The sequence below is a fragment of the Eucyclogobius newberryi genome, unplaced genomic scaffold (assembly GCF_026437365.1).
Source record: "Eucyclogobius newberryi isolate DKJ021-1_F unplaced genomic scaffold, fEucNew1.0.hap1 SCAF_1, whole genome shotgun sequence".
Classification (NCBI taxonomy): domain Eukaryota; kingdom Metazoa; phylum Chordata; class Actinopteri; order Gobiiformes; family Gobiidae; genus Eucyclogobius; species Eucyclogobius newberryi.
Window position 1 is genome coordinate 7,081,017 of NW_027315723.1, and position 12,870 is coordinate 7,093,886.

General features: G+C 43.1%; 1 protein-coding gene across 1 annotated transcript; it reads left to right on the top strand.

Moving 5' to 3' along the window:
- The first annotated feature begins 961 nt into the window (after positions 1–961).
- On the top strand, positions 962–12,850 carry cd59a (CD59 molecule (CD59 blood group) a). Its single transcript, XM_072452590.1, has 5 exons — positions 962–1,008; positions 8,432–8,500; positions 8,598–8,699; positions 9,675–9,748; positions 11,744–12,850. Exons 2-5 carry the CDS (start codon positions 8,446–8,448, stop codon positions 11,864–11,866), a joined length of 354 nt encoding a protein of 117 aa, XP_072308691.1. The 5' UTR covers positions 962–1,008; positions 8,432–8,445; the 3' UTR covers positions 11,867–12,850.
- The last annotated feature ends 20 nt before the right edge of the window (positions 12,851–12,870 follow it).

Genomic DNA, 12,870 nt, shown 5'->3' on the forward strand with positions numbered 1-12,870 from the left:
AAGATAACGTATAGGAAGTTTTAAAAAACACTTGATGATGAACTCTTAGGAACACTTATCAAAACTCCTGTAAACAGGACCTCTCATATCCTAAGGAATGGAGGGAGGAAAAAAATAGCTGGCATAAGACAAATCCTGTTATTGTTTTATGGCAGTTGGCATCCAAGTGTTGCATTACCGCCAGACTTTATTCTTCAGACTTTGTAATAATGGTAAAGTAAACCCTCTTATTTACATCATCAAGCATGCAATGCGACATATATTATATGACATCAAAAATAAAATGTAAAAAGAGATAATTCTCATAAAACTAAAGCTATAAAAACCTAGAGTGACCAGACCATTGACCTAAGCCACACGGTGCACCTACAGACATGAACAGCGCCCCTACAGGTGACCCCTGGAATGGTCTGCAGACGGGACAGACCACGCTGTGGACTTTGACGCAGCTCTCAAAGGGTACAGACTAACAAATGACATGGAATATACATGAATAAGGAATATAAATGCATGACTGAAATGTAAAAGAGGAAAGCGTAAGTTTGTTGTGGCTGGGGTTAAGTGTTGTAGCCTTTTCAAAGAATCTTTCATATACTTCAGGGATAAAACCAAAAACCATAGTACTTTATGAAAAAAAAACGATATTTTTTGTATAAACATTCCCTGAATCGGTTAATGGATCATAAGTTGATTATTAGGTCGACATCCAGCTTCAAGCAAAACTAGAACCTAAAGTTTGCATTGTTTTGTCAACTCCGAAGTTACTCCAAACCTCTGAGTAAGTTCAACTGGATTCTAACATCAGGCCAATAGACTCTTAAAATGTTAATGTTAAGATTACTATCATTTTAACTTTAATTTGAGGTAACGAATTAATGCTAGAGTAATTTGTGACGACCCTGTGGTGCTGGTCCAGGCCTAGACTGAAGGGGGCGCCACTGACGGAAACAGAAGGAAACAACAAAAGGAAACGAAAGAAGGAGGATCAGCTGCTCGCGACTAAACTGCGTGAGTATTTCTATTTTAAAACCAAATTATTAAAATCCCTCTGTGGAGCAAACTTGGGGGATGTAAGGATCAGTCGGAGGAACACAATGTTGGATAACCAGCGGTACAAACGTGAAATAAACATGGATAATTCTGATCCTATGTATTTGTTTTTCTCCATGAAAGAGTTGCTTTAAGGTGATAAACAGAGGCGGTCCAAGTGCTCCAGGAAAAGATGGGCTGATGTATCATACAGTATGACATGTTTAAAAACCATAAATTGGATGTACTGCAGGAAGTTCTTGCGTTGGTAAATCATGTATGGGCAGAAGGGTGTGTTCCGGATGCTTGGGAGCTGGCTGTAGTTCTCCCTATTTTTAAACCAGAAAAGGAGGGAAAGTGTTGTATCTTGGGCGAAATAAAGAAGAACACAACATCTCAATTTCTTTTAATCCAATTTTAGCACAAGTACATGCGGTGCATAACCTGCTCGAGAACTCTTAACAACAACAAGGCAAGTGCGCCCTCTATTGGTGAGCACTAATAACGACAACTCTATTTCACACTGTAACATTCACATTAGGAGGAGTAGAATACAGCATATACAATGACAATACAATACTCTAGTGCAATATACGACAAAGTCTAAGGAATAAAGTCTGGCGGTAATGCAACACTCGGATGTCAACCGCCATAAAACAACAACAACAACCACAGAAAGAAACCAGGGTCACAGGCCCATAGCTCTTACATCAGTCCTTTGTAAGATCATGGAGAGGATGGAGACAGAAAGACTCGTCTATAAGTTAGAGAAGGAGAACTGGTTTGTCCCCTATGGCTTCAGGAAGGGGAGGAGTACCATGGAGTCAGTATTATCTCTAGACTATGACATTAAAAAAAGCAAATGCATGTTAAGAGGTTCTTGTTGATGTGTTCTTGCTGTGGAGGGAGGGGCTGCTAATAAAACTATATGACACAGGCATTCCAGGTCACACTTTAAATTGGATTAGGGCATTTATACAGGACTGTAGTATTCAGGTCTGAGTAGGCAGCACTTTATCTCAAATAGTGAATATTGATGAGTGCAATTAGTCCAGTTTTGTTCAATGTGATGGTCAATTATATTTGTATAAATGTAGGAGCAGAGTATGGGATGTCTCTTGTTTGCGGATGATGGGGCTGTGTGGAAGCGAGGGAGGAATGTCAGATTAGTTTTAATAAGTTAAAAAGTGCATTAACTAGTATTATAGAAAGGGGAAGTCATTTTGGTTGTAAAATGTCTGTAGAGAAATCTTAAGTTTATGCTTTTGGGGAAAAGAGGAAGATGAGAAATATAGGCCTGCAGTTGTATGACAAAGTGCTGGAAAGGGTTGCATCATTCACATTTTTGGGGTCCATTTTGATGAAAAGATAACATGGAGAGGACACATTGGAAAAGTGGCAGATAAATGTAATAAAACAATTAATGTAATGCGGTGTCTTTCTGGTAGTAACTGGGGGGGCAGACAAAGCCACTTTGCTAATGGTCTCTATGGTCCGGTCAGTGCTAGATTATTGTATTATTGTTTATGGGAATGCAGCTTAAACAAATCTAGTCAAGTTGGATATATGATTCAGGCTAAAGCCCTTTGTGTGTGTTGTGGTGCATTCTGGACCACTTCAATACCAGCCCTCCTGGTTGAAATGGGAGGGATGCCCCTCTCGGGTTCTATTTATTCTGCGTAAACAAGACAAAGAGATGGTCGTATAATTCAAAAGATTTTAATGCCTAACACTTACACTAATACAGACGCATGCGCGAAGTGGAGCAGGCGTTCTGACATCCAACTTCCGTTTTTCCCTGGCGCTGACATATAAATACAAGACAAAATGAATATTCATGACAGTAGAATCTGGTCATGCCTCAGGCTCCATCCAACGGCCGTTGTCTAGTTGATCTCCTTATACGGTGTTGTTTTGTCCACTTTTAAGACAGGAAACGGCGCCTGTAACACTAACACAGAAGTGACATTTACCTTCTGCTAATGCATAATACATTTCTGCAGAAACGCGTCAGCCCAGTGGCAGCAAAGCAGAGGTGGGGTATTGTGTGAGACGGGTGTGTGTGCAGACTGTTTATTTCCTCTTTAATCAATAAATGCACAAACAGGATTAAACTATTTAACTCGTTTTGCCATGCACAACACCAGCAGGTTGTTATTACTCTGCCCTTAACCCTCGTTAGTGCGGCTTTATGGTCTGTCCTCTGAACCAGTCTTATTAAATACAGTCAAAGGCGAGATTAATCCAGAAAGGTGGACTCAAGCAGGACTGGATCGTGGTCTTTTTATGTCTTGGATGTGGGTCCTGCGTGAGGTCAGCTGAGGTCAGCTGAGGTCAGACATAGAAGGGCCACTGTCCCTGAGGCTGGAGGGCCACACTCAAGGGCCTTGTCCAACCAGAACAAAGGAGACATCACAGGACGGGTCAAGAGTCCGGGTCAAACCAGGCCAAGAGTTCAGTTCTCCTTTAGTCCAGGGCTAGGTCTGGGTTTAGTCCCAGTTTATTGTGTGTACAAATGTGAACGCCCCCCTAAAACCAGGACTGGATCAGTACTCAACGAAAATGGGTCTACAAGACTCTCGAACCTGGGCCGGCTTAAAGTACAGTCTGTGTGAGACTAGAAGCTGAAAAAGGGATTCTAAATGTACAAATACCTTGAAAATCTTGTTTTCACTCTCTGGATTTGAAGTGCTGCAGGATATATCACAAGTTGAATGGTTGGAATTAGCAAATCGCTAAGGCTGTTATCATTGGAAACACTTCGGAAACAATAAAATACCCTGTCTTACTCCGTGTAAAAACATTGACCCAGTTTAGATTTTTACAAACATGTTCTTAAAAACATGGGCTTCTTGGATTAGTTTAAAATCTCCTTAGAATCTTATGACTGAAACATACATTGCAAATATAATCGCAATACTTAGAGGTATATATAGGACAATAAAGGATTATCTTATCTTATATAGAATTAGACATTTTGCCAAACTTGCTGAAACTAGTTTTAAGTGATGAAAAATATGGACAGTTGCCATTGCAATTTGTTGTTGTTACTTTTGGCGGTTGGCAGCCAACTGGTTTACCACCATCAACTATAGTTGTACATCTTCTTCTGTTGTTGTTGTTGTTGTTGTTGTTTTATGGCGGTTGGCATCCAAGTGTTGCATTACCGCCAGACTTTATTCCTCAGACTTTGTCGTAGTCCTCAGACTCTGTCGTAGTCCGTAAAAGTACTCCTTCCATTGCTTTGGTGTTACAAAGCCCATGAGGTCATGATATGTCTTTGTGACTAGAATAGTTGTTGTTGTTTCAGAGACCGACCGGCTTTATTCCAGGGAGACTCTTCTTCATCTTCCTCTCCTTCTTTGACGTTCGGTGCTTCCACCGTACAGCTTTATTCTTCAGGCTTCATTCTATAGGCTTTAATATTTCCACTGATGTCGCTGCTTGGTAGCCGTGCGTCTACGAGACTGGGCGAGGACAGGAGACCACCCCCACCCCCATCTCGTCACTCTGATCACTCTGACTCCCCACAAGCAGACCCCCATCACTCCGACTCCCATTTAGCGCCTTTAGCCTGTTTTCTATATCTGCCCAATCAAGCTCCTTTGTTCCAAGGAATCTCCCTGCAGCTTTAGCAATGATCCTGATCCTTTCAGTTCTGCTTTGAGTCTGAGCAGCACAGTTTACAACATCCACCATAAAGAGTACAAAATCCTCTCTATCCACAACCAGGGTATTCTCATTAATTCTGGAACCTGCACACTTGGGACCTCCACTCTTGAAACCTTCACACTTCTTGGGAGCCACGCTGGCCTTTCTCATTTCGCCCTGGCTGGGAGCAGCGCTGGCTCCTCTCTCTGTATTTACTCTAAACTCGTTACTTGAAACTTTCTTGACTGCATCTGCATAGGATATACCTTGAGAGACCTTTATTTTCTGCACCTCAGCAGCTCTTTTGCTAAACCTGCATCCCCCGAAGGCAGAGCTATGTTCTTCCCCACTGTTACAGCACTTCAGTTTTGCACCCACGTCACACTTCCCATACTCGTGGTCTCCTGCACATTTACCACATCTTTGCTTCCCTCTACAGACCGCTGCAATATGCCCAAAGCGCTGGCACTTAAAGCAACGCAGGGGCGGCGGAACCTATGGCCTGACGCTATAGCACATGTACCCAATGAACACCTTACTAGGCAGGCACCTCCCTTCAAGTGTTACCATTACCGACAAGCTGTCACATCTTACCCCAAACCGGGTCACCTTCAAACGCCTAGCGTCCACCACCGTAACTCCAGCCAAATTCTCCTTAACTTCATCCACAGACGTCGCCGTAGGGACACCTACGATAACTCCTCTGACCGTGTTTCTTTCAGCATCAGACACAAGAATGTCCTTTCCACCCAGATGTTTAGTTCCAATCGCCTTCCGTTGCTGAGCCGCGTCCTTGCACACGACCAGCAGCGAGCCATCTCTATGGACACTCGCACTCTTGATCACTCCCACAGCTACAGTTAGGCTCTTTGACAATGCCACTGAATTCCACTCCTTAAAGGATGCACTATCCTGTGCAAGCTTTATGATCACCTTACAGTCTCTGCTCTCACCCCGGATATCAATAGCTTCAGCCTCATCCTGCTGCTCATTCCCAGAACCCTCGGACGAGCTAAGGGACTTTTTACGTTTCCGGGCACGTGCAGGCAGAAAAGGCTGCTCCTCCACGCCGTCCAGAACATCTTCCATCCCCGATCCACTCTCCTCCGCCATCTCCCGTCTCTCCAGACCGGGTGTTGAGCAAGGTCTCCTCACAGTTTTAGTCCAGGGCTTGTTCTTCCTCAGACCCTTTGCACGAGGTATTGTTCGTCGCAGACCGGGTGAACGTGGTGTTGTTGTTGTTGTTGTTGTTTTATGGCGGTTGGCATCCAATTGTTGCATTACCGCCAGACTTTATTCCTCAGACTTTGTTGTTGTTGTTGTTGTTGTTGTTGTTTTATGGCGGTTGGCATCCGAGTGTTGCATTACCGCCAGACTTTATTCCTCAGACGTTTCGTAGTCCTCAGACTCTGTCGTAGTCCGTAAAAGTACTCCTCCCATTGCTTTGGCGTACAAAGCCCATGAGGTCATGATGTGTTTTTGTGACTAGAATAGTTGTTGTGTCAGAGACCAACCGGCTTTATTCCAGGGAGACTCTTCTTCACCTTCCTCGCCCTCTTTGACGTTCGGTTAGAAGTCCTTCTTCCATCACTTTGGCGTTTCTAGGCCCACGAAGTCCAAGCGCGTTAGAACATCCTCTTGCTCCTCATCCTCGGCTCAGTCTCCAACACCCCCCACCTCTATAAACGTTTACCCAGCCCTGTGCTACATAAGTAAGCAACCACAGCCTGACACAAACCCTGTGACTGGATCGCCAGAACGTTCCGCAGATTGAACTCCCGCCCATTATTCCGAAACCACAAGGCCAACCCGGCCCTTTCCCTATCATAAGCCTCACAGCAAATCAGCACATGCTCGACAGTCTCTGGCACCTGACAGTGACCACACAGACCGGTCGGATGTTTGCCTATCCTACTCAGTGGCCAATTGAGTCCAGTATGGCCAATCCTCATGCGGGCGAAGGCCCTTTCCTCCCACGCGTTCCTGCCCAGACTTTTCAGAGACCAACCGGCTTTATTCCAGGGAGACTCTTCTTCATCTTCCTCTCCTTCTTTGACGTTCGGTGCTTCCACCGTACAGCTTTATTCTTTAGGCTTCATTCTATAGGCTTTAATATGTCCACTGATGTCGCCGCTTGGTAGCCGTGCGTCTACGAGACTGGACGAGGACAGGAGACCACCCCCACCCCCATCTCGTCACTCTGATCACTCTGACTCCCCACAAGCAGACCCCCATCACTCCGACTCCCATTTAGACTTTATTCTTAATTCTTTAGACTTTATTCTTAATTCTTTAGACTTTATTCTTAATTATTTAGACTTTATTCTTTAGACTTTATTCTTCAGTTCAAAGCCCACGAATTCCAAGCTCATGAGATCCTCTTCTTCTTCCTCTTCTTCGTCCCCCTCTACCGGTATCCAAGCGCTACACCACCGCCACCCACCATTGAAGTGTTGTTGTTGTTGTTGTTTTATGGCGGTTGGCATCCGAGTGTTGCATTACCGCCAGACTTTATTCCTCAGACGTTTCGTAGTCCTCAGACTCTGTCGTAGTCCGTAAAAGTACTCCTCCCATTGCTTTGGCGTTACAAAGCCCATGAGGTCATGATGTGTTTTTGTGACTAGAATAGTTGTTGTGTCAGAGACCAACCGGCCTTATTCCAGGGAGACTCTTCTTCACCTTCCTCGCCCTCTTTGACGTTCGGTGCTTTGGAAGTACAAAGCCCATGAGATCATGGGACGTCTTTGTTGTTTTACAAAGCCCATGAGGTCATGGGACGTCTTTGTCGTTTTATCCTTTAGAAGTCCTTCTTCCATCACTTTGGCGTTTCTAGGCCCATGAAGTCCAAGCGCGTTAGAACATCCTCTTGCTCCTCATCCTCGGCTCAGTCTCCAACACCCCCCACTTCTATAAACGTTTACCACTTCTTCTTTGGTGTTTTATAGTTGTGTTACTTTACCGCCACCCACTGCAGTTATACTTAGACTTTAGACTTCATTCTCCAGACTTTACTCTTGGTAATTCGTCTCCCCGTCCGACTTTATTCTTTAGGCTTTATTCTTTAGGCTTTATTCTTCTTTAGGCTTTATTCTTCTTTAGGCTTTATTCTTTAAGGCTTTATTCTTTAAGGCTTTATTCTTTAGGCTTTATTCTTTAAGGCTTTATTCTTTAAGGCTTTATTCTTTAGGCTTTATTCTTTAGGCTTTATTCTTTAGACTTTATTCTTTAGACTTTATTCTTTAGACTTTAATCCGATTCGATTCCTTTCCGCTTTGATCCCCTGAGCTTTGAAAAGAACGAAACATAAACGCAGCAGTACGAGTCAGCTCCGCGCCGAAGTAGGTGACGGTAACGTAACACTTTGATACCAACCGCCATAAAACACCAAAGAAGAAGAAGAAGTCTGTGTGTGACTGTCGTGTACCTGCTGTGGTAAAAGTGTTTCGCGGTGACGGGAAATCATGTGAGTGCGTCTTCTCCTTGTATTTACGCTGTATTTACAGAAGTGAAGCTGGGTGATGTCCCAGAGGCTGTGGGGGGACTTGGATACTTTTTTTTTTGTCGCCCAAGGGCACGGCCTCAGTGGCGTGGTGCTGATGTCATCGAGTGTCAGCTGTCAATCAAAGCTGACTCAAACAAAGAGTATTTTGTACATGGTTTTGCAACACTGAAGGGAGCCACAGGGTTTGAACCAGGACTAGAGCCGGTTTTTGGCGGCCCAGTCTAACTCGTTCTGTGTGCTGTATTGCAGATGTGGAAGTGAAGATGAAGCGCTCCCTGGGTCTGGCTCTGGTTCTGCTCAGTGCTCTGCTGAGTGTGGGTATGTTTGATTCTCTCACTTGCGCCTCTCGGATCACTCACCCCGGTCTAGTCCTGTCCAGGCTTCTATAATCATGTTCTTCTGCTGATGTTTCCAGGAGAGTCGATAAAGTGCGTCAGCTGTCAGGATTACACTGGCTCCTGCACCACAACCAAAGAGTGCACTCAGGACGACGCCTGCCTCACCCTCAAGGCCAGGGGTACTACAGTACTGTTACAGCTACTACTACTACTACTACTGCTACAACTTTTGTGCTACTACTACTACTTCTACTTCTACTGTTGCTACTTTCACTACTACTGCTACTACTACTACAGCTATTACTACTACTACTACTACTACAACTTTTGTGCTACTACTACTACTTCTACTTCTACTGTTGCTACTTTCACTACTAGTGCTACTACTACTACAGCTGTTACTACTACTACTACTACTACTGCTACTGCTACTGCTACTGCTACTACTGTTGTTAGAGCTACTACTACTACTAGTAGTGCTGCTGCTGCTGCTGCTACTGCTACTACTGCTACTACTGCTACTACTGCTACTACTGCTACTACTGCTACTACTGCTACTACTACTGTTACAGCTGCTACTGCTTCTACTACTGCTACTACAGCTGTTACTACTACTACTGCTACTACTGTTGTTACAGCAACTACTAACTACTAACTACTAACTACTAACTACTACTACTACTACTACTACTACTACTACTACTACTACTACTACTACTACTACTACTACTACTACTGTTGTTACAGCTACTTTTACTGCTGCTGCTACTACTACTACTACTACTACTACTACTACTACTACTACTACTACTACTACTACTACTACTGCTACTGCTACTACTGTTGTTACAGCTACTTTTACTACTACTGCTGCTGCTGCTGCTGCTGCTGCTGCTGCTGCTGCTGCTGCTGCTCTTCATGTTTCTCTTGGGACTTATTTAGGAGCTGTCGACCTTGAGAGAAAATAAGATCTACACAGACTAAAAAGCCGTTTTCAGGCCTGCCAGGCAATCTGTGCAGTGTTGTTTATCACATGAACATTGGACATTTTACATTAATCTACTTTATATCATATTTTAGCTGCAAGACCTGTTCTCCATTTAAGTATGGGGGGATGCACTGGCCACTCTGACCTTGGCTCTGTCTTTGTTCAGGTGGAGACACGTACCGCTCCTGTATCAAGTACACAGAGTGTGAGCCTGAGAGGTTAGACGTCATCTATCCAACGGTAAAATATCCATTTATTCATTACCATATACCAGACTTTTAAACTAGTCCCATGTGTTTCAGAATATGTTTGTAGAGGTCTGAACTAAAGCTTTTACACAGACATTTTTCCAAGTATTAGCCAGTAGTGGAAAGAGTTGAGGCTGGGCAATATGGCCAAACGCTTACAATTTTGTGACTTAAAACATAACTCCGTGCCTGCTTTGAGCCTGAACAGATTTGGCCAAATAAGAAAGCCAAAACAATCACCATTGACATTATTTGCCACAATGCATCCCACATTTGTTAACTAAGAGGTTTAAATGTTATAGTAGGTTGTGTGCCATGGTATGTTTTCAACGCAAAAAGTGTGCGGCGACTCAAGAAAGATTTACAGACACTGAGTCAGTCTTTTTAATCTTATTGTCATGGTTTAGTAAGCAAATTCAAATTAACATTAGTTTTTTTTATTATTTTCATCTTAATCTTTCTGATAATCTTAAAATAAGATGATCCTTTATTGTCCCACATGGGGAAATTCCATTGATGCAACGCAGGTAGATACAGAGATAGATACAGAAGAAAAGAACAAATAACTTATAGGAAGTTTGAAAAACACTCCCAGTAGAAGATCTCTCATAAAAATCTTAGGATGTCCGCCGGGATAACGTGACGATCTCCGGTTAGACGACTGTTCTCCGCAGTTTCATGAGTTCCTCCTTTGTGTAAACGCGGTACGGCGCTGGCCGGGGGGGGGGGGGGGGGGGCGCAGGGGGGCCGGGGGGGCTCGGAGCCAGGGCACATCGCGATGACACGAAAACACTCAATAATCCAGCCGAACAAAGTCAAAACAAGTTAAATTAAAGCGATTCCAGCACGTGTCCCTATTGTACAAGTAAAGTAGAATTTTTTTAAAAGATAAAGCACAATAAGTGTGAAAAAAGTGTGAGAAAAGAGCGGAGCGTTTACACCGGGCTGCCAGCTGGACCGGCGCCTTTGATTCCTCTATTGGCCTCGTTGTTTTCTCTCTCCACCTCTTTCAAGAGGTGGAGTGAGAGGTCTACATTCTGCCCAATAAAGACTTTTTTGTTTCACTCAAAGTATTAATTACTAAGTAAAATGTATGAAAAAGTAGTTACTAGTAACTTTGAGAATCATTTTAGGTCACTTGTGAACTTTATTAATTTAACAGTTTTAATGCTGAATTAAGTTGTTTTAAACCAACATCCTCATTTTCTCTGAGCTCTGTTCAATCAGAGTTGGTCATGTGGTGCTGTGCTGAGTTGGTTTAGAAAGATGTAGAGCGGTGAGACGGCTCTGGATAGGAACAAAGGGGACTTACAGTAACTTCTATGATTTTAAAAATACACCTCTAGTTCTGGTTCAGGCCTGGTCTAGTCTAGGTTTGATTCAGTGTTTAGTCCCAGTTTAGTCCCAATTTTGATGTGGTGATTGTACAAGAGTGAACACATCCATGGAGACACAGTGTCAGAGATGCCATCTGCAATTTGTTTAGTCCACACGCCCCCTACTGGACAGGACATATCACTGTCTGCTCTAATCTCAGGTGAGCTGGCCCTCAGTGAAGTCGCGCAACATGTTCGACGTGTCATACATAAAAGAGTCCACCTCCAGATATAACACTCATTCTTCACAGATTATCAAACTAAAAGTTCCCAGAGCCAGGTTCTCTTTCTAGTCATGTCATTTTGATTTGCTGCCGCTAATGAACTTGCTCAAACTGGAATCTATGACTTCTCTCCCTTTTTAAATGTGACCAAAATTACATTTTAAGTAATTTATTAGTAAATGCTGTACAAATAAATGATTTAATCTCACTGTGGTATTAGATTGTTTGGATTGTTTGTGTGTTCACTCCCCCTCTCCCTTCTCCTTAGGTGCCTCTTGCACACTCTCAACATTTGTTGTTTTGCCTGGTAAAATAAAAGTTACATGATTATGACTGTCACAGCTCTGTTTAGGTCACCAATAACTCTTCTCTTTCTCTCCGTCTCAGATCTCCAGCTACAAATTCAGCTGTTGCACCTCAGACCTGTGTAACTCCACCGCCGCCACTTCAGCCAGCGTTCTGATTGCTCTGCTCTGCTCACTGCTTGCCATGTGGTGGACCACCTACTAATAAGGAGAAACCCCCGCCCCAAGAGGATGTAATCCCACTAACACTTTAAATATGAATCAGGACTGAACCCAGACCAAACCAGATCTTTAAGGCCATGTACCCCATTTCTCAAACAGCGTTGGAGGAAGAAGGATGTAAAGTTTTCCCACTGAAAAGAGTTTGTCCTTAAAACATCACCCAATCTCTGCGTATAGTTATAAGTTCACCAAATACTAAAAGGGTTCATAAGCGATGCAGACGCACACAGTGCTCCTGTTTGTCACACATTTATACTGTACAATTTACTGATTTGCAGAAAGGGGAGTTTACTTTACAAGGTAAATGTTAGGTACATGCCTTTAACCAGGACTCGACCAGAGTCTGAACCAGGGCAGGGACTAACCTGGCTCAAGCCAGATTGATGCATGTACAGTGACAAAAGTAAGTAATTGAATTCCCTGCCTAATATTGGTTGAAGCGGAACAGCAGCGCCAATGAAGTGTTCTGTGGAGGCCCTTAAACTGCTGTGCAACTTCAGTATAAAACACAAATATCAGTATTAACACTACTAACAAGCAAAACGCTGCACTAATCCTTGTTCTTGTTTTCAGTCACGGACAGTTAAAGGTGATGCTCATTCAGCTGTTATTTTTCTTACAGTTTAATTCAAAGTCAAAGGGAAATTTCTCACAAACTTCAAGATTTACAAGGATAGAACAAAGCACTTTGACACGTATGGATTTGTATGCAATTTTTATTTTTGTCAATATAAATGATGGTTAGAATCCTGTGTTTTAACCGAGGAATAGTTTTTACTTTTATAAAGGCTAATGGGGTCCAATATATAAATACATAAAACGATGTTAAACAATAAACAATTACAGTAATAACTGCTGGTCATTATAAATATCTAAGACGAAAACCTGACTTTGGCTGCTTCTGTTAAATGAAGTCTTCATTATTTTTTGTTGGATTACAGTCTTGAATTTGAAAATAAAGAGATTAAACCACTGCCACAAACTGGG